General features: G+C 42.5%; 1 protein-coding gene across 1 annotated transcript in view; it reads right to left on the bottom strand.

Annotated features, from left to right (window-relative positions):
• Positions 1-2,171: 2,171 nt before the first annotated feature.
• The window catches only part of PDE3B (phosphodiesterase 3B), a 569,033-nt gene continuing 545,473 nt past the window's right edge, over positions 2,172-25,731 (bottom strand). Inside the window, exons 13-16 of the mRNA XM_030201042.1 lie at positions 23,819-24,022; positions 17,198-17,359; positions 12,232-12,472; positions 2,172-2,647 (exon numbers count right to left, since the gene is read on the bottom strand). Coding sequence (XP_030056902.1) covers positions 2,418-2,647; positions 12,232-12,472; positions 17,198-17,359; positions 23,819-24,022 — 837 coding nt within the window. The 3' untranslated portion in view covers positions 2,172-2,417. The remainder of the gene's footprint in view (positions 2,648-12,231; positions 12,473-17,197; positions 17,360-23,818; positions 24,023-25,731) is intronic.

Below are 25,731 nucleotides of genomic sequence, written 5' to 3'. Positions count from 1 at the left end.
ATAGGTAGCGCCGCTTTGTAAAGGAAGCCCTAAAAAAAACCCAAAAAATCTTGTTTGCATAAGTTTTCATACTTTTTGTCATAACATACACAAATTAGATTATGTAAAAACTACCTTAACAAGGCCCATAGAGCCCATTTGTGTCCAATCACAGCAGCAATGTGTGTCCAATCACAGCAGCAATACTCCTGAATGAAGAATCAAACTGTTTTTGGTCACATTAAGTGAATTTGAAGCAAAAGTCTGAACATGCTGAACAAAGAGCTGCCAAATGAATTGTGGGATAATGTATGCAAAGGCAGAGAATGTGAGAAGGCTATAAGAGTATTTTATTGTGATTGAATATCACTTAGGGTACTCTCAGGTCACTGTAAAGCAGATACAGTTTGGTGCCATCAAGAAACTGCTTCAATCAGGCTGTCCCTCATAAATATCCATGAGTTAAGGAAACTGCTGTGGAAGTCACTGTGAGTTTTAAGATCACTTTATAAGGACTAGAGATCTCTTGCTGATACTGGGGAAAATGCTGATTGTTCAAGGTTTCTCCACAAACATGGTCTTAATGGCAAATGGCAAGAAGGAAGCCACTGCTGAAGAAAATCCACATGACACAATGCATAGTGTTTGCAAAAGAACATTTAAATGGGCAAAGATTTTGTGGTCTCAAGAGATCGAAGAGGAACTTTTTGAGCTGAGTGCTAGGTGAAAATCCAGATCCTAATCCAACGCAGAATTTGCGACCAAGTCTTGAAGACTGCACTCCACAGGAGATCCCCAGCCAACCTGAAAGAGCTTGAGGTATTTTGCCAAAAAGAATAGGTTAAAACTGCACCATTCGACAGTACAAAGCTGGTAGATACTTATTCTGAACGACTCATGGCTCTTACTGTTCCAAAAAGAGCTTCCTAGGATGTAAAGTCTTATTCAATCAAGGCTTTCTGATTTCATATTCTTAAATACTTTTTGACTATTTCTACAATTCTTCTTTTATGTTGAAAGCGTAGACTGTTGTGTACATCAGTGAAAAACTAATTAATTTCAAATTACATTTTAGACAGCAGAATGTGAAAAATATACAAAAATGGGAAGACACTTACAAGGCACTGTAGAACAGCAGTTATACAGCTCTGGGGGGTATTAAAGGATATAGTAGTCATGTTCAGCATTTCATGTGCACTGGCCAAAGTATACACTAGGTGAAATGCATATACACTTATACAGATATGATTGTGTGTATGTATTATGGATACAAACTAGATACCAAATCAAGAGTGCTAAAATACTGTAATATAAATCATGATGCTGGTAATTAAGGTGATACTACAATGGCAAGTTTAGAAAAGGATTTATATGTCATATATACTACTAAAAAAAGTTTGTAATTTCTTTAGCAGGAGCACTTTACACTATAGTTTGTAAAATGTTTGTACTTAAGGAGTACTCTAAAGAGTAATGGGTTTGCATTTCTATGGTGAGAAAAGAGTGATGGACATATTTGGAAAAAAAATCCCACTGTTTTCATTTTAATTACCCTGAAATTTTACATACAAAGATTAACTGTACTCTTAATTTTATTTGCAAAAATAGTATCTAACATTTGCATGTGGGGTTTAACTTGAATAATGTTTGCTGTCTGTTAAATTTTACATCCTGAGTAAGTGAATATATTCATCATCATCATCTTAATAAAAATCAAGAATAAAATCCCTTCATTACTGAAATACTAGAACAGGGTATTTTTGTGTGTGTTCTACCACAGAACCACAATATAATTAAAGAGAAAGGAGGAGCTTATACTCAAACTGTCTTCAATTAGTATCTATATACCTGAAAGTTTTCAGAAAAAAATTAAATTAAAACAGTGAACCCCAACCTCTCCCATAGATATGGCAGTTTATAGCCCCAAGAGATAAATCAAGGGGTTGGGAAAATTTGCACAGCGCAGATCACTGCAAGCTTCCAAACACAGTCTCCATCCACAGTCTCTACTGCAATGATCAAGCTTAGTTTTGAAAACAGACACAGACTTCCTCTCAAATTCATGTTCAAAAAAGCATAAATAAATGATGTGTCTGGAAATAACATCAAGATCCACCAACATTCCTGTTTAAGCAAAATGTTCTGGCCACTTTGGTAACAAGAGTCACTTGATTATTTTGTTGTTGTTGCTGTTGTTGTAAGTACCTCATGGAAAATAAGCGCTCTGATTTCAGCAAGGCAGCATCAGAATAACTGTACAGCATGAAGAACTTTGCATTATAGTGTACAATATTCTGAGTTTATAGATCCCATATGATGAAAGTGCATATAATGGGATACCACTAAGGCAGCAAGAATCCTCTCACAGTATTAAGGCCTTTCAGCATTACAGTATAGCTATTATTTCAGTCTGAAGTCAAAACAGTGAGAACACCTTTTCAGCATATTCTTTCCTCTGCTGGCTGTCTTTCCTCTTCTTCATCAGCTTCTTCAATGACCTGAATTTCATCTGTTGATTGAGATAAGGATGAGTTCTCTGACTGCTGCTTACTTGCCTCTGCTTTACTTTTCTCTTCTTCCTCTATCGCCTTCTTCCATACTTTATGATTTTCACTCAGGTGATGCAGTATCAAGCAAAACATCTGTCTATCTTTCCTTCTCTGGGCTTCTGTAATATAAATTATAAAACCTAGTGTTAGTATGATTTGATAAGCCCTCAAGGATTACTGCTCATTTTAGGCTATTAGACCTAATATAATAGGTAAAAAGAAAAAGAAAGGAAAACACTACAAAAAAAAAAAAAAAGATACATTTTAGCACCTCTGAAATTTCAATACAGTATTTCCCCAAGTCATCTCTTCCTTTCTTGGAAACAGGAGGAAATTTTATAAAGGAAATCCTGTTTTACACATGCAAAAGTACCCCATGGGTTACACAGGAATATGCATGGTGACAAGGCAGCATTCATTTTTATGTGACCTACATGCATACTTCACCCATGAAGACTGCACTGTAGCTACAATTAGGCAGGTTTTATGAGGCTACTTTAAAAATACGTATAGGCACCTGTGGATCTTTTTAAGATAGATTCAAAATAGTAACATAGTAACATAGTAAGTGACGGCAGATAAAGACCTGTACGGTCCATCCAGTCTGCCCAACAAGATAGACTCATTTTACTTGATATGCGATACTTTTTATGTATACCCGAGTTTGATTTGTTCTACCATGCTCAGGGCACAGACCGTATAAGTCTGCCCAGCACTCTTCTTGTACTAAAAGTTCTGAACCTAATGTCATCTACGAGCTTTAGTCCACTTCAGATAGAAGGTCAAGGCTCTCTTACAGTCCAAATGATGCACAGCACTTTCACTTTTATGGGCATAAGTTCTAGAAAAAATGTTGGTAGAACAATTGACTAGTTAAGATGGAATTCTGATACTACCTTAGGAAAGAACTTAGGATGTTTACATAGGCCTTCTACTGTTGAAAAACTTTATGTAAGGTGAATTAGCTACTAGGGTCTGGAACTCACTGATCATGTGGGCTAAACTGACTGCTACCATAAACAGGACCTTCTAGGTCAAGTACTTCAGGTGACAGGTATCTAGTGGCTCAAAGGAGCTTTCATCAGTTGGATTAAAATGACATTGAGATCCCATGGCACTTACAGGGAGGCTTGATGGGAGGCTTTAACAGAAGCATTGCATAAAGTGAACTAAAGGCCGAGCAGAGATGGGTTTACCTTCTACTTGGTGATAAATGACAACTGCATAAAGGCTTTTTTATGCGTGTAAAAGGAATTTCATAAAATTACTCTGGGGCTCTGCTTGTAAAGTACACATGGTGACAAGAAGTCACATACCTTTATGTGACCCGCATGTAGGGGTTTCTGGGATGAAGTGTGGGCGGTGTTGCAGTTTACACATGTACTTTACACCTGCTTCTGAGCAGGAGTAAATGTCTATGGTGTCAATCTAGCCACAATTTCTGACATTTTACCTTTAGTATTTTGTAAGGATCCACAGGCAGATATATATCTATAAAATAAGTGCCTATATTGCCTTCATTCATAGGTGACCTGTTATAAAGCGAAGATACTTACATATAGCAGGTATTCTCCGAGGACAGCAGGCTGATTGTTCTCACATGTGGGTCGACATCCACGGCGGCCCAGGAATCGGAAATTTTGCAAGCAGAATAAACAAAAGGTTTTGCCAGGGAGTTCTGGCTCACAAATCGCGCTCACCATGCATGCGCGGTCAACTTCCCGCCCACTGGGCGAGCGTGCTACCTCAGTTTAATCAAAAAGCAAACAAACAACAACAACTCCAAAGGGGGGGAGGGGGTTGTGAGAACAATCAGCCTGCTGTCCTCGGAGAATACCTGCTACAGGTAAGTATCTTCGCTTTCTCCGAGGCCAAGCAGGCTGCTTGTTCTCACATGTGGGGTATCCCTAGCAACAAGGCTCACTCAAAACAATGAACATTGGACAACTGGGCCTCGCAACAACGAGGACATAACATAGATTGACCTGAAACCATAAACAACTAACAGAGTGAAGCCTGGAACAGAACAAAAATGGGTCTAGGGGTGTGGAGTTGGATCCTAAACCCCGAACAGATTCTACAGCACCGACTGCCCAAACCAACTGTCGCATTGGGGAACCTGTTGAAGGCAGTTGTGAGATGTGAATGTGTGATGACCATGTTGCAGCCTTGCAAATCTCCTCAATGGAGAGTGACTTTAAGTGAGCCACCAACGCAGCCATGGTTCTAACATTATGAGCCGTGACATGGCCCTCTAGAGTCAGCCCAGCTTGGGCATAAGTGAAGGAAATGCAATCTGCCAGCCAATTGGAGATTGTGCATTTTCCGATGGCGACTCCCCTCCTGTTGGGATCGAAAGAAACAAACAACTGGGCGGACTGTCTGAAGGGCTTTGTCCGCTCCACATAAAAGGCCAATGCTCTCTTGCAGTCCAAGGTATGCAAACTGCTTTCACCAGGGCGGGTATGAGGACGGGGAAAGAACGTTGGCAAGACAATTGACTGGTTCAGATGGAACTCTGACACCACCTTAGGCAGGAATTAAGGGTGCGTGTGGAGGACTACTCTGTTGTGATGAAACTTGATACAAGGTGCATGCACTACCAGGGCCTGAAGCTCACTAACCCTACGAGATGAAGAACAGACACCAAGAAAATGACCTTCCAGGTCAAATACTTCAGATGGCAGGAATTCAGTGGCTCAAAAGGAGCTTTCATCAGCTGAGTGAGAACGACATTGAGATCCCATGACACTGGTGGAGGTTTGAAAGGGTACTTTGACAAAAGCAAACCTCTCATAAAGGGAACAACTAAAGGCTGTCCAGAGATAGGCTTACCCTCTACACGGCGATGAAAAGCACTAATTGCACTAGGATGAATTCGTACGGAGTTGGTCTTGAGAAAAGTGTAGAAGGTATTCAAGCAGGGTCTATGTAGGACAAGAAAGAGGATCTAGGGCCTTGCTGTCACACCAGATGGCAAACCTCCTCCATTTGAAAGAGTAACACCTCTTCGTGGAATCTTTTCTGGAAGCAAGCAAGACTCGGGAGACACCCCCTGAAAGACCCAAGGAGGCGAATTCTAAGCTCTCAACATCCAGGCCGTGAGGCTCAAAGTTGGGATGTAGAAGCAACCCCTCGTTCTGCGTGATGAGGGTTGGAAAACACTCCACAATCTCCACGGTTCCTCAGAGGACAACTGCAGAAGAAGAGGGAACCAAACCTGATGCGGCCAGAAGGGTGCAATCAGAATCATGGTCCCGCAGTCCTGCTTGAGTTTCAGCAAAGACTTCCTACTAGAGGTATGGGAAGATATGTATACAGAAGGACCGTTCCCCAATGGAGGAGAAAAGCATCTGACACTAGTCTGTCGTGGGCCTGAAGTCTACAGCAGAACTGAGGGACCTTGTGATTGATCTGAGTGGCAAAAAGATCCACCGAGGGGGTGCCCCATGCTCAGAAGATCTTGCGGCTCCCATATTCAGTGACCACTCGTGAGGTTGCATTATGCTGCTCAGCCTGTCGGCCAGACTGTCGTTTATGCCTGCTAGATAAGTGGCTTGCAGAAACATGCCATGACGGCGCGCCCAAAGCCACATCTGGACGGCTTCCTGACACAGAGGGCGAGATCCGGTGCCCCCCTGGTTGTTGGTGTAATACATGGCAACCTGATTGTCTGTCTGAATCAATATGATTTGGTTGGACAGCTGGTCTCTGAAAGCCTTTAGAGCGTTCCAGATTGCTGGCAATTCCAGGAGATTGATCTGAAGACCTTTTTCCTAAAAGGACCAGGCTCCTTGAGTGTGAAGCCCATCTACATGAGCTCCCCACCCCAGGAGGGATGCATCCATCGTCTGCACTTTTTGTGGCCGAGCAATTTGGAATGGACCTCCCAAGGTCAAATTGGATCGAATCGTCCACCACTGCAGAGAATTCCGAAAGTCGGTGGACAGTTGAATTACATCCTCTAGACTCCCCGCAACTTGGTACCACTGGGAAGCTAGGGTCCAATGAGCCTATCTCATGTGTAGGCATGCCATGGGAGTCACATGAACTGTGGAGGCCATGTGGCCCAGAAGCCTCAACATCTGCCAAGCAATGACTTGTTGAGGCGCTCGAGCTATGGACACCATCCTGAATTTTCTCAAACCAGAAATGTGTTCAGGCCCCTTAGGTCTAGGATGGGATGCATCCACCCTGTTTCCTTTTGCACAAGGAAGTACCTGAAATAGAATCCCAGCCCTTCTTCCCCTGGAGGAACGGGTTCGACCGCACTGGCCTTCAGAAGGGCGCACAGTTCCTCTGCAAGTACCTGCTTGTGCTGGGAACTGTAAGATTGAGTTCCCGGTGGACAATTTGGAGGTTTGGATTCCAGATTGAGAGTGTATCCTAACCGGACTATTTGAAGAACCCACCGGTCGGAGGTTATGAGAGGCCACCTTTGGTCAAAAAACATCAACCTCCCCCCTACCAGCAAGTCGTCTGGAATGGACACTTTTACTGAGGCTATGCTGAACTGCAGCCAGTCAAAATCCCGTCCCTTGCTTTTGCTGGGGAGCAGAATGGGCCTTAGTCACACGCTGTTGACGAGAACAAGCATGCTGGGGTTGAGCCTTGGCAGGCTGCCGAGAAGCAGGAGTGTACCTATGCCTAGAGTAGGTATAGAGGGCACTCCTCCTCCCTCCAAAAAACCTCCTAGATGAGGAAGCAGTAGCAAAAGATGCCTGGTGGGAGAGAGAATCCATAACATGCTTCTTGATTTGATCAACCAGATCCTCTACTTTTTCTCCAAAAAGATTGTCCCCCCGGCAAGGAATATCCGCCATCTGCTGCTGGACAGAATGATCCAGGTCAGAGACACGCAGCCATGAGAGTCTGAGCATCACTATACCTTGAGCAGCGATTCTGGATGCCACATCAAAAGTACCCCTGGCCAGGAACTTGCGACACGCCTTCTGCTGCCTGACAACCTGGCGAAAAGGCTCGGCCAGCTCCTTAGGGAGTGCATCAACCAAGCTGGACAGTTGATGTATCGAGTCTCACAAGTGTATGCTCATGAAGAGCTGGTATGACTGGATCTTGGCAGCGAGCATAGCGGCTTGATACGTCTTCCCCCCAAAAGAATCAAGAGTCCTAGCTTCTCTGCCTGGGGGCGCCGAAGCATAGTCTTGAATACTCCTGGCTCTCTTGAGGGTGGAGTCCACCACCATAGAATTGTGGGGTAACTGAGACCTCATCAACCCATGTTCACCATGGATCTGATACTGGGGATTCAACTTTTTTCAGGACCACAGGGCCAGACAGAGGGGCTGACCAGTTTTGCATAAGGACTTCCTTCAGTACCTTACGCAGAGGAACTGTCACAGCCTCTTTAGGTGGAGAAGAATAATCCAAAACCTCGAGCATCTCAGTCCTGGGCTCATCCTCAACCTCCACAGGAAAGGGAATAGCCATAGCCATTTCCCGGACAAAAGAGGAAAAGGACAGACTCTGTGGTGAAGACAGTCTCCTTTCTAGTGGAGGAGAAGGATCAGATGGAATCCCAAACGACTCATCAGAAGAGAAGTACCTGGGATCCTCATCTGACTCCCAAGAACGCTCCTGCTCAGTGTCGGATAAAACCTGAGTTAAGGTGCTTTGACACTGGACCTGCCTCAACGCCGAGGAACGATGTCCTCTATGGCGATATTGAGAGGCTGATGCCCTGTCCGACTGTGGCGAAGCTCCCTCCACCAACGTCAAAGGGGGTCGACCTGGGTGGCAGCCGATGCCGATGCCGCAGGCGGCACCGCAATCGGAGACCTCACCACAGGAGATGGGCCCGAGACCGCTGCAGCAGATGGTACAGAAGGTGCAAGCACCCCCGACACCGAAGCTGATTGACGTAGCAGTCTCTCCAGAAGCTCTGGAAACAAGGCCCGGATGCTCTCGTAAAGAGCCACCATTGGAGAAGGCTGCAGGGTCGGTGGAACAGGCGGTGTCAGAATCTGAGGAGGTACGGGAGCAGGTACCGGGCTGCTAGGAGACCGACGCATCGGAACCTCCTGTATCGAGGGGGAGCGATCCTCTCGGCGCCGATGCTTCTCGGATGCCGAATCTCTCGATCCCCAGAGCTCCCGGTACCATGTGTCGAGGGACAACGATGACGGTGCTTCTTTGCCTTTGCTCGACGCCCGTCATCGAGACTCCTCGGTATTGATGAGGACGTGGAATCGTCACACCTCCTAGGGGCTGGGTCTGACGAAGGCCGGTCCCAGGGGGCCTGCATAACAGGAGTCCTCAAGACAGGTGGAGACCTGCTCGACGCCTCACTGCTCCCAGCACGAACTGGTCTCTGAGCAGCCATTACCTTTGCTCCCGACATCGATGCTCCTGTCAATGTCGACACCGCTGACCTCAGTACTGATGTCGATGTCGAAGGATCGGACAGAACCCCAAAAAGTCTTTCTAGTTGGGCCTCTCGAGATGCTTGGGTCCGTTTCTTCATACGAAGACACAGACTACAAGCGGCTGGGTTATGGTCGAGAGGCACTGGATACACCAAGTGTGGGTATCAGTACTTGAGATGGTCTGGTTGCACCGAGTACAACGTTTGAAGCTGCTGAGTGTCTTCGATGACATGGAAAGAAAAACATCCTCGGCGAAATCAAACGATGCGATTGTGCCAAAAAGAAGAGGCACAAAAAGGGAATAAAAGCACGGATCAAAGGCCGGCCGCATAAAAAAAGAAAGGAAACTTTAAAGATGGACAAAAAGTAACAAGGAAACTACTCAAATTATTATTATTTATTTATTTATTGGTAAAAAGAAGAAATAAAGCGAAACCAAATCGCGTAGAGTAGTTCTCTTCCTGGGCCTGAACGGAGCACAGAGGAAACACTGCCGCACCTTGCCACAGAGAAAAAAGAACTGAGGTAGCATGCTTGCGCGGCGGGCAGGAAGTCATCTGCGCATGCGTGGTGAGTGCGATTCGCGTGCCAGAACTCTCTGGCAAAACTTTTTGTTTATTTTGCTGGCAAAATTTCCGATTCCTGGGCCGCCGTGGATGTTGACCCACATGTGAGAACAAGCAGCCTGCTTGTCCTCGGAGAAAATTACTTCCCCTGGTGCCAATTTTCAGTACTTCTGTGTCTCAAAGCTTTGTACCAATGGGCTTGCAAGCTAATTTTAAAAAGGGACCTCCCCCAAACTGAGTTTGTACCTCAGGAATACACAGGTGTAGAAAATATCCCTACCAGCATCAGCTATCATGAAATTTTCAAAATGAAAACCAACAGAGAATTCCCCTTTGAAAATCTGATAACAGGTCTGCAGATAGTGAAGAAAACGCTGAAAAAGCATCACCTGACTCATCAGTGTAGCTTACTGGAGCTACTTGCCATCAGAGAATTCTTTACTTCGATATTTACGGAAGAAGAAGTAAGAAATCTAACTGTACCAGAAATGATTTTCAGGTGTGATGATGCGGAGGAACTCAAAAAAAATCTCGGAGAACTTGGAAGATGTACAGAGCCAAATCAACAAATTAAAGAGTAGTAAATCAACTGGACTGAAAAGCATGCATCCAGGGATATTGAAAGAACTCAAACATTTAACTGCAGATCTGTTAGTAATCTATAACCTATCATTAAAATTGTCCAAAGTACCTGAAGACTGGAGGGTGGCGAATATAACCCCGATTTTTAAAAAGAGTTTATATTCCAGGGGTGATCCAGAAAATTACAGACCGTAAGCCTGACGTCAGTGCTGGGTAAAATAGTGGAAACTATTATAAAAAATAAAATTATGGAACACTAAGAGGCATATTTTCAAAGCACTTAGCCTCCCAAAGTTCCATACGTTTCTATGGAACTTTGGGAGGCTAAGTGCTTTGAAAATAAGCCCCATAGACAAACATGGTTTAATGGGACACAATCCACATGGTTTCAGCCAAGGGAAGTCTTGCCTCACCAATTTGCTTCATTTCTTTGAAGGCATGAATAAACATGTCAATAAAGGTGAGCCGGTTGATGTAGTGTATCTAGATTTTCAGAAACCTTTTGACAAAGTTCCTCGTGAGATTCTCCTGATAAAATTTTAAAAAGTCATGGGATAGGAGGCAATGTTCTACTGTGGATTAGGAACTGATTATTTGACAGAAAACAGGGTAGGATTGACTTTTTAAGAAACTGCTAAAACAGCATTTTTTGATGTGGGCTAGGATCCAACTTCAGTATTGTAAGGACACAGTGTAGTGATAAGACTGATTGTATTTGTATATGTTTGTGATTGATGTGCTTTTTATTATGTGTTTGTATTTGTGCTCCACTCTGTATTAGAGTGGTATATAAATGGCAAATTAAAAAAAAATGGCCGTTTCTCTCAATGGTGGAGTGCCACAGGGGATCTGTACTGGGACCGGTGCTATTTAGCATTTATAAATGATCTGGAAATTGGAATGACAAGTGAGGTGATTAAATTTGCAGATGGTACAAAACTATTCAAGGTTGTTAAAACGCATGCTGACTGTGAAAAATTGCAGGAAGACCTTAGGAAATTGGAAGACTGGGCATCCAAATGGAAGATGAAATTTAATGTGGTCAAATGCAGATTGATGCATATTGGGAACAACAAACCGAATCATAGTTACCTGATGCTAGGATCCACCTTGGGGGACAGCACCAAGAAAAAGATCTAGGTGTCGTTCAAGATAATATGCTGAAATCTTCTGCCTAGTGTGTGGTGGAGGCCAAAAAAGTAAACGGGATGCTAGGAATTATTAGAAAAGGGATGCAAAATAAGACTGAGAATAATATAATGCCTCTGTATTGCTTCATGGTGAGAACTCACCTAGGAGTTTTGCTTTCAGTTCTGGTCGCTGTATTTAAAAAAAAAAAAAAAAGAAGATATAGAGTAATTAGAAAAGTTTCAAAGAGCGACCAAAATGATACAGGGGATGAAACTCCTCTCATATGAGGAAAGGTAAAGAGGTTAGGGCTCTTCAGATTGAGGTCTACAAAATTCTGAGTGGTGTAGAATGAGTAGAAGTGAATTTATTTTTTTACTCATTCCAAAAGTAAAAAGACTAGGGTACACTTAATGAAGTTACATGGAAATGATTTTAAAATAAATAGGAGGAAATATTTTTTCACTCAACAAATTGTTAAGCTCTGGAACTTTTTCCCAGAGAATGTGGTAACAGCAGTTAGCGTATCTGGGTTTTAAAAACGTTTGGACAAGCTCCTGGAGAAGAAGTCCATAGTCTGCTATTGAAACGGATATGGGGAAGTCACTGCTTGCCCTGGGATTGGGTAGCATGGAATGTTGCTACTATTTGGGTTTCTGCCAGGTACTTGTGACCTGGATTGGACACTGTTGGAAACAGGATACTGGACTAGATGGACCATTGGTCTGACCCAGTATGGCTATTCTTATAGTTTAATTCAGAAGCAACTACAGACAAGAGAGTACCTGTCTGTGAAATGAAAAAAACTGACAGAGGTGATCCCTCTAATAAAATATATCAACAAGCAGTGCAAGGAACAACGGAGAAGTCAGTGCTACACTTATTTAATGACTAAAAACAGATTTATTTTCAGTATCTTTTCAAAACATAAAAATTGTTTTGGAACACTATTATTCATAATTTGACATTTTATAACTCAAGTTTCTTTCTTAACACATGAAGCATTTGAATGTAATAATTCTTTCAAAAACGTGTTCTTACTTGGACCCAGGTCATCATCCATTTCTTCATCTTCTGTGTCTAGCTCTTCTCCATCATCTTCACTTTCAACATTCTCATCTTCATCAACCCAACGACCCGGAAGCAAACCAGCTGCATCATAGGAATTACACAGGGGACCCACTATGTGAGTAATAAAAGACTCTTGCAGTTTTGCCAGTTGAGGAGAAGAACGATCCATGAAAGGGCTTATAGGTAAGCCAAGATTTGCTTCTTCATCTCCCTTCAAATGTTTTAAAGAAAACGTAAAATTGAAATCATGCCAACTTATGGCTCCAGAATGAAACTAAATGGCAGCATTTCTATTGTACTTTAATTCAGAACAATCTAGTAACTTAAAACATTAAAATTAGTAAAGACTTTAAGAACCCAGTTCTCTGTTGCATCCTTTTAGACGAGTTTCAAAGTCATCATCTCCCTTTCCTAAACAAGCATTTCATAAAGGCAATGGGGGGAAAAAAAACCCCTATGAAGTACTTTTTCAAGTATATTTGAAGCAAAAAGTATGTAAGAGGACTTGGCTAGACTGTTAGATCACTGAGATATGAGGGACACTCAGGGAGGGCAAAGCTATAGCAAAATAAATAAATAAATTGAAGTTAATCTTTGCTTTGGTTTTTACTGAAGAGGATATCAAGCAGATACCCATGCCAGACATTTGATGATGGTGGCTTAGAAAAACCAAAGCACATCACTGTGAGCTTGAAAGATGTACAGGGTAACAAATCAGAACTCTGAAAGAACTCAAATATGAATTTGTAATCTACCATTAAAACCAGCTACGGTAACTGAGGCTTAGAAGGTGGACAACGTAATGCCAATGTTTAAAAAGGGCTTCAAAAGTGATCTGGGAAAAAAAATCCAACAAGCCTAATGTCAGCATAAAATTAAATGGTAGAAACTATTTTGAAAAACTAAATCACCGGCTATGTGGATAGGCATGGTTTAATGGAACACAGCCAACATGGGATTAGCAAAGAGAAGTCTTATTTTATTCATTTTAGTTTTTTTTTAAGGTGTTAATAAACATAGGGTAAGGGTGAGCTGGTCAATACTATCCAGCTAGATTTTTAGTTAGCATTTGACAAAGCCCCTCACATAAGAGACCCCTCAGAGACAGGAGGTAATGATCTACTGTGGACTGGGAAACAAGAGAACAGAAGCAAACTGTCAGTTTTCTTTGTGGAAAAAGTAAATGGTGGCATGCTCCATGAAAAGGCCTTTGAAATATATTTATCAATGTCCTGAAAAAGGAATGAGGAGTGTGGTTAATAAATCTGCAGGTGATACAAAATTGTTTAAAATTGTTAAATCATGAGCAGATTATGAGCTGTTGTGGTGTGGGGGGGGGGAGGTTTGTTAGACTCCATATTAGGAGTTGCCCCCGAGGAAGTAGTAGTAATTTAGTTAGTTTAGTGGTAAGACAATGAACTGAAATCCAGGTAAGCCATGGCTCAAATCCTGCTTCTGCTAACACTACTCCTTATGGCCTCAGGCAAGTACCCACTTACACTGTAAATTCTTTAGGGCATACAACCAGTAGCAATACAAAAATGACAAACAAAGTATAATATGAGGATCTGGTCATTGGATCTGGAATTGTTCAGAAAGAGATGGAGGATCAAGTAGTGATTATATAATAACATTTCTGTCACAATCTATAATGCAACTGCACTTTGACTATTATGTACAGTTTTGGTGGTCCCATCTAAAACACAAAAAACATATAGCGGAACTAGAAAAGGTACATAAAAAGGCTTCACTACTGAAGAAGGCTAAACAGGTTGGATTCTTCAACTTGGAGAAAAGACAGCTGTGGGATGGAATGGATAAATAAATAAATAAATAAATAAATAAATAAATAGAGAATGGATGAAAGGACACTATGAATGGATATGTAGCTCATTTAAAACAAATTTGAATTCTTTTTTCATCAACATACAATTAAGCTGTGAAATTTGTTGTTGCAATTTGTAGTCGAGGCAGTTAGCTTAGCTGGGTTTAAAAGGGGTTTAGACAAATTCCTGTAGGAAAAGTCTATAAACCATTATTAATTATGTAGGCTTGGGAAAGTCACCACTTATCTCTAAGTATAAAAAGTAAGGAATACTTTTTTAGGGTCCTGCTATGTGTGATTGGATCAAACGCTGTTGAAGATAGCTGATAGCCTCTTGGTCTAACTCAGTATGACACATCTTGGAGTTGATTTCAGAATAGTTATGCACCTATTATATGTGTAAAAAGAACATTTGCATATGTAAATTACCATACCCTAAGTAATTTTAGAAAAGCTGCTACTTACATCTATAGGCTGATGGCATGCACAGATTTGACAGAGCCATGTTCTGAGTAGCTCTTCAACATATATGTGTTCCAGAAATACAAAAAAACTCAAGTAGAGGAACACGGGGAGGAATACTGGATGAAACTGAAAGAAGCCAAGAGAGAGGTACGTCTGGCGAAGGCGCAAGCGGAAGAACAAATGGCTAGAAATGTACGGAAGGGAGACAAAAACTTCTTCAGGTATATTAGTGAAAGGAGAAAGACTAAAAAGGGGATTGTGAGACTAAAAGATACAGCAAAACGCTATGTAGAAAATGATGAGGAAAAAGCCAATTTGCTAAATAGATACTTTTGTTCTGTTTTCACTGAAGAAAATCCTGGGGAAGGACCGAGAGGGACTGGCAAAAGTACACCTGAGAATGAAGTGGACAGAGCACCGTTCACGGAAGAGAGTGTATATGAACAACTTGGAAAGCTAAAGGTGGACAAAGCCATGGGGCCGGACGGGATCCACCCCAGAATACTGAGGGAGCTCAGAGAGGTTCTGGCGGGTCCTCTCAAAGATTTAATAAATCCTTGGAGACGGGAGAGGTTCCGAGGGATTGGAGAACGGCGGAGGTGGTCCCTCTTCACAAAAGTGGTGATAGGGAAGAAGATGGAAACTACAGGCCGGTAAGCCTCACTTCGGTTATTGGAAAAGTAATGGAAGCCATGCTGAAGGAAAGGATAGTGAATTTCCTGGAAGCCAATAAGTTGCAAAATCCGAGACAACATGGTTTCACCAGACGGAAATCGTGCCAAACGAATCTCATTGAATTCTTTGACTGGGTGACAGGAGAATTAAATCAAGAACATGCTATGGACGTCATCTATTTAGATTTCAGCAAGGCTTTTGACACGGTTCCCCACAGGAGGCTCTTGAATAAACTAGAAGGGCTGAAGATAGGACCCGAAGTGGTGAACTGGATTAGGAACTGGTTGACGGGCAGACGCCAGAGGGTGGTAGTAAATGGAGTTCACTCGGAGGGAAAGGTGAGTAGTGGAGTGCCTCAGGGATCGGTGCTGGGGCTGATTCTGTTCAATATATTTGTGAGTGACATTGCCGAAGGGTTACAAGGTAAAGTTTGCCTTTTTGCGGATGACACCAAGATTTGCAACAGAGTGGACACTCCGGAGGGAGTGGAAAACATGAAAAAAGATCTGAAGAAGCTGGAAGAATGGTCTAACATTTGGCAATTAAAATTCAATGCGAAGAAATGCAAAGTGATGTACTTAGGGAGTAGAAATCCAAGGGAGGTGTATGTGTTAGGTGTGGAGAGCCTGATAGACTCGGACGGGGAGAGGGATCTTGGGGTGATAGTATCTGAGGACCTGAAGGCGATGAAACAGTGCGACAAGGCGGTGGCCGTAGCGAGAAGGTTGCTAGGCTGTATAGAGAGAGGTGTGATCAGCAGAAGAAAGGAGGTTTTAATGCCCCTGTATAAGACGTTGGTGAGGCCCCACCTGGAGTATTGTGTTCAGTTTTGGAGGCCATACCTTGCGAAGGATGTTAAAAAAATGGAAGCGGTGCAAAGAAAAGCTACGAGGATGGTATGGGAGTTGCGTTCCAAGACGTATGAAGAGAGACTTGCTGACCTGAACATGTATACTCTGGAGGAAAGGAGGAACAGGGGTGATATGATACAGACGTTCAAATATTTGAAAGGTATTAATCCGCAAACAAATCTTTTTCGGAGATGGGAAGGCGGTAGAACGAGAGGACATGAAATGAGATTGAAGGGGGGCAGACTCAGGAAAGATGTCAGGAAGTATTTCTTCATGGAGAGGGTGGTGAACGCTTGGAATGCCCTCCCGCGGGAGGTGGTGGACATGAAAACGGTAACGGAATTCAAACATGCGTGGGATAGGCATAAAGGAATCCTGTGCAGAAGGAATGGATCCACAGAAGCTTAGCTGAAATTGGGTGGAGGGGGGAAGAGGGGTTGGTGGTTGAGAGGCTAGGATAGGGGAGGGCAGACTTATACGGGGTCTGTGCCAGAGCCGGTGATGGGAGGCGGGACTGGTGGTTGGGAGGCGGGAAATACTGCTGGACAGACTTATACGGTCTGTGCCCTGAAAAAGACAGGTACAAATCAAGGTAAGGTATACACATATGAGTTTATCGTGGGCAGACTAGATGGACCGTGCAGGTCTTTTTCTGCCGTCATCTACTATGTTACTATGTGTTTTCTGTATTTTAGAATGGCAATACATGTATATCTCAGAAAATCTACCATCAGCATTTATAGCTGCTTATACACACATAACCATGTGCTAACATTTCATTTGGGTTGGGGCTTAGGAAAAGAGCTTGAGGATGGAATTATGTTCACCTGTCTAGCAAAAATTTGAGTTTTGGAGAACAGTTCCTTAATCAGCCAATTAAATTTGCAGTTCCTATATAATCCATAATGATATGGATCACCTTTGTCCAAGATATGAATAATCAGAACTATAAAGGGTAATATGAACTGGGATGCTTATACTGTTAGCCAGTGCTGGTTGTTCCTTTCACAGGCTCTAAAATTGATGAATACGTTTGAAACAAACAGGACTGGAGAGATCTTGGAAGCCCAAGAAAAAAAAAAGAAAAAATGTTAAATCACATCTTCTATGATGCACATACCTGTTCATAAAATTCATTAACAATGCCTTCTGTCCACTTCAAGTGCAAATCTCTACATTTTGCTGGACCATTGATATCTGCCAGCTTAATACATACTTGGCATACCAGAAGACGATCATTCTCATTGCTCCAGTCAATGCCATGACCATTTACACCACTAACCTGTTGAGAAGAGTTGAAATGTTATATGCTACATTCTTAAGACTTACGAGTTGAATACCTCAACAAAGACATGCACACTGCAATATCTTCTATCTAAATCACAAATGTTGAAACACATACCAGAAAATGTACATGGAAAGCGATGACCACAAATGCTCGCAGTCTAAGCAATAAAGTTCATGACCTTCAAGCCCTGATGTTGGAGGCAGACTTAGACATTGTTGCAATCACGGAGACGTGGCTAAATGGTTCCCATGAATGGGATGCAAACATACTGGGCTATAATCTATTTAGGAAGGATAGAGAGGGTCGAAAAAAGGTGGAGGAGTAGCTCTGTATGTGAGAAATGACATCGAGGCAACTGAAATGTCAAGGACCTGGGGAAAGGAAGAAGCGATATGGATCACCTTAAAAAGAGATGATAAAACCTCTATACACGTCGGTGTTGTCTACAGACCTCCGACGCAATTGGAGGATCTAGATAAAGATCTGGTCGCAGATATCCATAAGTTGGGAAAGAAGAGAGAGGTGCTGTTGCTGGGAGATTTCAATCTGCCGGATGTAGATTGGAAAGTTCCGTCTGCAGAATCGGAAAGAAGTAGAGAGATCATGGATGCTTTTCAAAGTGCTCTGCTCAGACAAATGGTGACAGAACCCATGATGGAGGGAGCGACGCTGGATCTGGTGCTCACAAATGGGGATAGTGTGTCAAATGTTCGAGTGGGTGCCCACCTGGGCGGCAGTGACCATCAAACAGTTTGGTTTGATATGACGGCCGAAGTGGAGGGCGGCCACTCAAAAATCAAAGTCCTGGATTTCAAGCGTGCTGACTTTAGTAAAATGGGGGAATACCTGAGGAAGGAGCTGATGGGATGGGAGGATGAACGAGAAGTGGAAGGACAGTGGTCCAAGCTGAAAGAAGCTATAAATAGGGCCACAAACCTTTATGTAAAGAGAGTAAATAAAAGCAAGAGAAAAAGGAAACCGATATGGTTCTCTAAAAAAGTGGCTGAGAAAATAAAGGCTAAACAGTTGGCGTTCCTGAAATACAGAAAGACTCAAGAAGAGGAACACAGGGAGGAATACCAGAGGAAACTGAAAGAAGCCAAGAGAGATACATCTGGCGAAAGCGCAAGCGGAAGAACAAATGGCTAGAAATGTAAGGAGGGGTGACAAAACTTTCTTCAGGTATATTAGTGAAAGGAGGAAGACTAAAAAGGGAATTGTGAGACTGAAAGATGCTGAGAACCACTATATAGATAATGATGAGGAAAAAGCCAATTTGCTAAATAGATACTTTTGTTCTGTTTTCACAGAAGAAAATCCTGGAGCAGGACCGCAATGGACTGGCAAAAGTACATGTGAGAATGGAGTGGATATAGCACCGTTCATGGAACAGAGTGTGTATGAACAACTTAAAAATCTAAAGATGGACAAAGCAGTGGGACCGGATGGGATCCACCCCAGGATATTGAGGGAGCTCAGAAAGGTTCTGGCGGGTCCTCTTAAAGATTTGTTTAATAAATCCTTGCAGATGAGAGAGGTTCCGTGGGATTGGAGAACGGTGGAGGTGGTCCCTCTTCACAAAAGTGGTGATAGGGAAGAAGATGGAAACTACAGGCCGGTAAGCCTCACTTCAATTACTGGAAAAGTAATGGAAGCGATGCTGAAGGAAAGGATAGTGAATTTCTTGGAAGCAAATAAGTTGCAAGATCCACAACATGGTTTTACCAAAGGGAAATCGTACCAAAAGGAAATCGTGCCAAACGAATCTCATTGAATTCTTTGACTGGGTGACCGGAGAATTAAATCAAGGACGTGCTATGGACGTAATCTACTTAGATTTCAGTAAAGCTTTTGACACGGTTCCCCACAGGAGGCTCTTGAATAAACTAGACGGGCTGAAGATAGGACCCAAAGTGGTGAACTGGATTAGGAACTGGTTGACGGGCAGACGCCAGAGGGTGGTGGTAAATGGAGTTCGCTCGGAGAGAAAGGTGAGTAGTGGAGTGCCTCAGGGATCGGTGCTGGGGCCGATTCTAGTCAATATATTTGTGAGTGATATTGCCGAAGGGTTAGAAGGTAAAGTTTGCCTTTTTGTGGATGACATCAAGATTTGCAACAGAGTGGACCCTCTGGAGGGAGTGGAAAGCATGAAAAAAGATCTGCGGAAGCTAGAAGAATGGTCTAACGTTTGGCAATTAAAATTCAATGCGAAGAAATGTAAAGTGATGTACTTAGGGAATATAAATCCACGGGAGATGTATGTGTTAGGCGGTGAGAGTCTGATAGGTACGGACGGGGAGAGGGATCTTGGGGTGATAGTATCTGAGGACCTGAAGGCAACGAAACAGTGTGACAAGGCGGTGGCCGTAGCTAGAAGATTGCTAGGCTGTATAGAGAGAGGTGTGTCCAGCAGAAGAAAAGAGGTTTTAATACCCCTGTATAAGACGTTGGCCCCACCTGGAGTATTGTGTTCAGTTTTGGAGGCCGTACCTTGTGAAGGATGTTAAAAAAATGGAAGCGGTGCAAAGAAAAGCTACGAGAATGGTATGGGATTTGCGTTACAAGACGTATGAGGAGAGACTTGTTGACCTGAACATGTATACCCTGGAGGAAAGGAGAAACAGGGGTGATATGATACAGACGTTCAAATATTTGAAAGATATGAATCCGCAAATGAACCTTTTCCGGAGATGGAAAGGCGGTAGAACGAAAGGACATGAAATGAGATTGAAGGGGGGCAGACTCAAGAAAAATGTCAGGAAGTATTTTTTCATGGAGAGAGTGGTGGATGCTTGGAATGCCATCCCGCAGGAGGTGGTGGAGAGGAAAACGGTAACGGAATTCAAACATGCATGGGATAAACATAAAGGAATCCTGCTCAGAAGGAAGGGAACCCCAGAAGCTTAGCCGGTGGTGGGAGGCAGGGCTGGTGGTTGGGAGGCGGGGATAGTGCTGGGCAGACTTATACGGTCTGTGCCCTGAAAAAGACAGGTACAAATCAAGGTAAGGTATACACAAAAAATGGCACATGTGAGTTTATCTTGTTGGCCAGACTGGGTGGACCGTGCAGGTGTGCCGTCATCTACTAAGTTACTATGTTAAATTGAAATCTTTAAACTTGTATTTTATGCATTTACTGCCTATTTGAAGAAATTCACCCAAAGTAGTGTAGACCAAGTATAAGCCAGGCATAACCAATAGACAATTACAGCAGTAAAAATATTCGAACAGTACACATTATGAGATAGTATACTACTTATAATGTCAACACAATACATATTAAAACATCTTAATATATAGCATAGGATAGGGTATAAATAGAGATGGAAGGGAAATGGGACTTGATATAACGCCTTTCTGAGGTTTTTGCAACTACATTCAAAGCGGTTTACATATATTCAGGTACTTATTTTGTACCAGGGGAAATGGAGGGTTAAGTGACTTGTCCACAGTCACAAGGAGCTGTATTGGGAATCAAACTCAGTTCCCCAGGATCAAAGTCCACTGCACTAAGCACTAGGCTACTCCTCCACACAGACAGATAAAGAATAACAGGAGTTAGACAGAAAATAAGGGTGACTAACTTAAAAAAAATATTTTACACAGAGTCAGAAAAGGTACATGAAAATGATCTCAGCTAGAGTAGGAGTGGACCAACAAGTTCTGCTACACTATGTGCAGTTGGTGTTAGTCCTTATGTATTGACCAGCTAGCTAGTTGGTTCTTTCATTAAAGGCAACACTTCAAAGATGGTTGACCTCCAAAATTAACTATGTTGAATTAGTGCAAAATTGATGCAATTACTATTATCTAGGAAATTCAATTTTCGAACACCTTGCATTACTTGGAAGCCAATTTTTAAAGGAAAACTCCCCATGTAGCTTTCTTTCCAAAATATGGTGGCAGGTTGGTGCTGCAAGACAAAGCAGGTGCACAGATCTCAAAATCAAATCCTTTAGTGTACTTTGCCATTTTCCTATCTGTCAACCTGCTCCTGGCACCACCCCTTTTAACAGATTAAGTGTTTGGGGGGGGGGGGGGGGGGGGTCAATTTCCAAAGGATTTACTGTGCCCTCATCGTTTAAAGCAGCAATTAATTTTAAACAGTTACTTGTCCCATATATATGGACTTTGAAACACATCAGGACCATAAGTTCCATCCATAGCAATGATTGGAATTCCTCTTCTGAGTTTATAAAAAAAACCCCAAACTGTTCTTTGAATGGCCCCAATAACCCCCATCAAGGCGATACAAAGCAGTTAAGAGCATATAGAAATGGAGAAAATAATGATTTATCCACACCACCCATCTATAGAAACTAATATGCTCTACAACCCTGTCCTCTCCTTAAGAGATCCTCTGTGCATGTGCCATGTGTTCCTGAATTCAACGGTCCTTATTTCCACCGCCGCCAGTAAGAGGCTATGCCATGTATCCTCCACCCATTCAATAAAGAAATATTTATTTAGCTTACTCCAGAGTCTAGCCCCTTTCAACTTCATCCTGTGCCCCCTCGTTTCAGACTTTCCTTTCAACTGAGGCCTATCTTCTATGCAAGAACTCAGGACAATATCCCACCTCTAACAGTTTTGAATGGTAAATAGTAATCTATTAGATTATACCCATAAAAATATGAAGTTGAAATAATGATGTGGCAACATGTTCACTAATCAATAGTCCAAGTTCAGAAGCAATAATGCTTATTGCTCACTTTCAGAAAGGCTCAATATTATGTGCCCCATGCAATTTTAATTATTCTCAGGAGATCTTGTGTTATAATGGTAAATACCATCAGCAATCTAATTTTGCACTGTAGTAAATTTTAACCATTACATAGGTAGTTTTCTAGAAACAAGTTCTGCTTCATTGCTTACTCCTTAAAACTATTTAAAAACTATAGTCAACATGTAATTAATTTGTTTGAGGCCAAGTTAACAAAAATTTGAAAACAGTAATTTACTTGCAATCTGGCCAAATCATTTAATAATTTTTTCATAAAAATTAATGCTATTAAATATGATTTAAAAACTCAATACCTAATAAACTAACAAAACTTATATTGCCATGTATTAGATTTTCATTGTAAACAGAACTATGCATTTTGTGATGCCATAATGATACAAAACAAAGATATCGAGCTCCCCATAGAAAATCATATTAATCCATTCAGGTCATACTTTTAGGATTTTACTCCTTGGCGGAGTTGCTTCTACCCAATGGACCAGATGTGATGGACTGGAAGGACCTTTACTCAGTGGCGTAGCCACAGGTGGGCCAGAGGCCACCCACTTAGGGCTCAGGTCCACCCAACAGTAGTACACGTTTAGCGGTAGCTGGTGGGGATCCCATGCTCCATCAGCTGAAGACTTCCCCCTGATGGTAGCGAAAACACTACTCTCCACGATACTGGCACCTGTGCATGCTCAGTTTTCAGCACATGCCTGCTGTAGACTGCCAAGGTGGAAAGAAGGTTTTCCCGCTAGATGGGATATTTTTTTTGGTGGTAGTGTGGGGGGAGGGAGAACACTTGGTGCCCACCCACTTCTTGCCTAGGCCCATCCAAAACCTGCTGCCTGGCTACGCCCCTGCCTTTACTGTTACAATTCTGGAATGGAGAAGCCCGTTTATATTGCCTATGTACACTGATGTTAATAAGCTTAATTTAAGTAATGGTTTTATCAGGGTTTTGATTGCTGATGTGGTTTTATGCTTACATGTAGTGTTTTAGCTGCAAAATGTTTTGAATGGTTCTTGTCCAAGAAAATGGTATTGGTGTTAAATAAGTATAAAGTACAGAAGTTCAAATCTCAAAACTTGGGCCTAAAGTAAGATTTTAAAAAATTATCTTAACGGGTTACAGTATCTCTGGATTATTTACCATAGAATATATTTAAAAACAAATTGTCTGGACCTACTGAATGCTGAGATAATCAAATTAATTAAATATAACATATCAAAGGCAACATATTCTTCAAATTTAACTATTTAATTTCTAAAAAAAGACAGCACTGGCCTGGTGGCTCTGAGGGGAAGTGTTGTGTACTGCTATGTAAAGCGGATTTGATTCCTAGCTTAGGTCTTCCATTCCCCAAGCTGTATGGGTTGAGGATATTGTTGGAGAAGTGTTCGGGGGGGGGGGGGGGGGGGGGGGGGGGGGGGGGGGGGAACGGAACCCAGTCACTGCACAAGGGTGACACCTAGTGGCTGAACATTAAGCTCATGATTACAAGGTTCATGATGGAGTCCTGGTGCACAATAATTGTCACATAATGACTGCAGAGTGAAGTTGGAGAGGATGTAGAGGATGTAACAGAGAAAAAAAAATATCTAGTAATTGTGAATGAAGATTCCTGGCACCAGGATCTAGTCTGGAAGGCCAAAAAGGGCTGGTGAAAACTACTAAACCAATATTAAAAACCAAAAAACAGTATTTATTAACTAGATAAACAAACCTTGGCATTAAACTCAGCAAGAAAATCAAAATGCTTCTTGAGATCTGTGGCAAGGATGGCTTCAATTACTAAAAATCTAAATCGTTTGAATTCAACATGATCCAAATGACTGAGAAAGTTATATTCTGCCTGGGACAGGAAGAGGTTCCATGCAGAAGCCGCATGATGATTTTCCAGGACAGATCGGTCATTATAAAGGACAGCCTATAAAGAAAATAAATACACAAGAGAACCATATAGTGATTGAATTCAAAAGGATTCCTCAACACATACAATTTCTGTACAATATTCGTTACTATTTCACCCATATACATTTCAAACCTGTTTCGAATGTGTGTGTAAACTCCTGCAAAAACAGGACCAAATAACCCCAAAACATCTGCCTGAAATTCAAGACATTTATGAGTACTTTATTTTTCAACAGAATGACACTCCAGTGCATTGAGCTCACAAAACTTTTGAGCTCTTAAATAATGAAACCCCACAATTCATTGAGCCAACAGCTCAGTAGCGTCAAAGACTCTGTGAATGTGTCAAGGTTGAAGAACATTTTGATCACAAATTATGAATTAACTAAGAAAATCTCCCATTACACTAATGTATTTTCAAAGATCATACTAAATGTTTAAACAATTGCAAAGTATTTTGAAACTATGTAAACTATGTAAAAAAACATGTACTTGAAAGTTTTAAACCTGTTGCAAACTTGTTTGATGAAGAAAGTTAAAACAGGACAATAACATAAATGGCGGCCATGCTCAGTGCTCGCAACTCACTCCGCCCCCACTTGTGCCTTCCTGGCCTGCCACAGTGTGCAGCATTGCTCAGGCCACTGTGATGATGACAGGGGGATGCCCGTGCTGGTTGGTAGATTCTGGGGAGAGGGGACGGACTTAGAATTGTAGCCAAGGACCCCGGCATAGAGAGACCAGTTATCAACACCAGTCCCTCTCTTTTCCATTTTCACTGATGCTTTCATTCTTGCGCTCCTGATTGCTTTTCCCTTGCCTTCCGTGAGGCTGGCAGAGACAGGATTGCTCTGCATGCCAGGTGGCTTAACATTGCTTTTGTCTTGGGATAAGCATCTGTGTGTATGTATGTGTTATGTCGGTTTCGAGAATGCGGGAGTTGGACATCTCAGCAGCAATCGTCCTCAGGATGCTGGCATTGTGTGGTGTGTTGTCATCTGTTGTTCCTCTTTAAGGGAGGGGATCAGTTTGGATTAGGCAGGTAGCACATCCCGGTATGTGTTGATGGCCATCCCCCCCCCCCCCCCCCCCCCCCCCATGGCCTTCTTTCTTGTACACGAAGGGGATCTCTGCTTTTGGCTTCTGTTGGCACTGTCTTGCGCATGCATGTTTTCTCTGATTTTGGGACTTTATGTAGATTCACCTTGTTGGTGGCATGGCTGGAGTGTGTCATCGTGCCAGGGTGTGAGGTTTCTTCCCATGTGATAGGGTGGGTGGCTGCAGTTTATGCTGACCAGAACTGTTGTGCCACTATGTTTCATGTATGGAGCTGCTCCTTCATCTGGGGTGTTTTCAAGGGCCTTGTTCAGAACAGTGAGATCTTTTCTGTCACTCCACAGACCACTGGACATTGATGGAGGATCCTGTACTGGTGTCTCCCAGTTCTTTCCCCCCTCCCCCAGGTCCATCCCAGGCTTATACTTTCTGGGTCTATCCTTGCTGAATACCGCTAGTATACCATGGGGGAAGACATATACTTGCAGTTCTGCTTCTACTCTGGCCCACTCTAGGTGCATGATCATATTATATTATTTGCTGTTCTGCTGGCTCTCTCTCTGGCCTCGGGCACACTGAGCAGATCTCCTCCCATTGTGTCCTAGGAGAATATCTACATCGTTATGCTTTAAGCCTTTCCTTCAGCCTGCCTCTAACTTGCTGCCAATT

This window comes from Microcaecilia unicolor, chromosome 4 (genome assembly GCF_901765095.1).
Source record: "Microcaecilia unicolor chromosome 4, aMicUni1.1, whole genome shotgun sequence".
Taxonomy (NCBI): Eukaryota; Metazoa; Chordata; class Amphibia; order Gymnophiona; family Siphonopidae; genus Microcaecilia; species Microcaecilia unicolor.
Note: the sequence above shows the minus strand (reverse complement) of the source record. Positions and strands in the feature narration are given on the sequence as shown.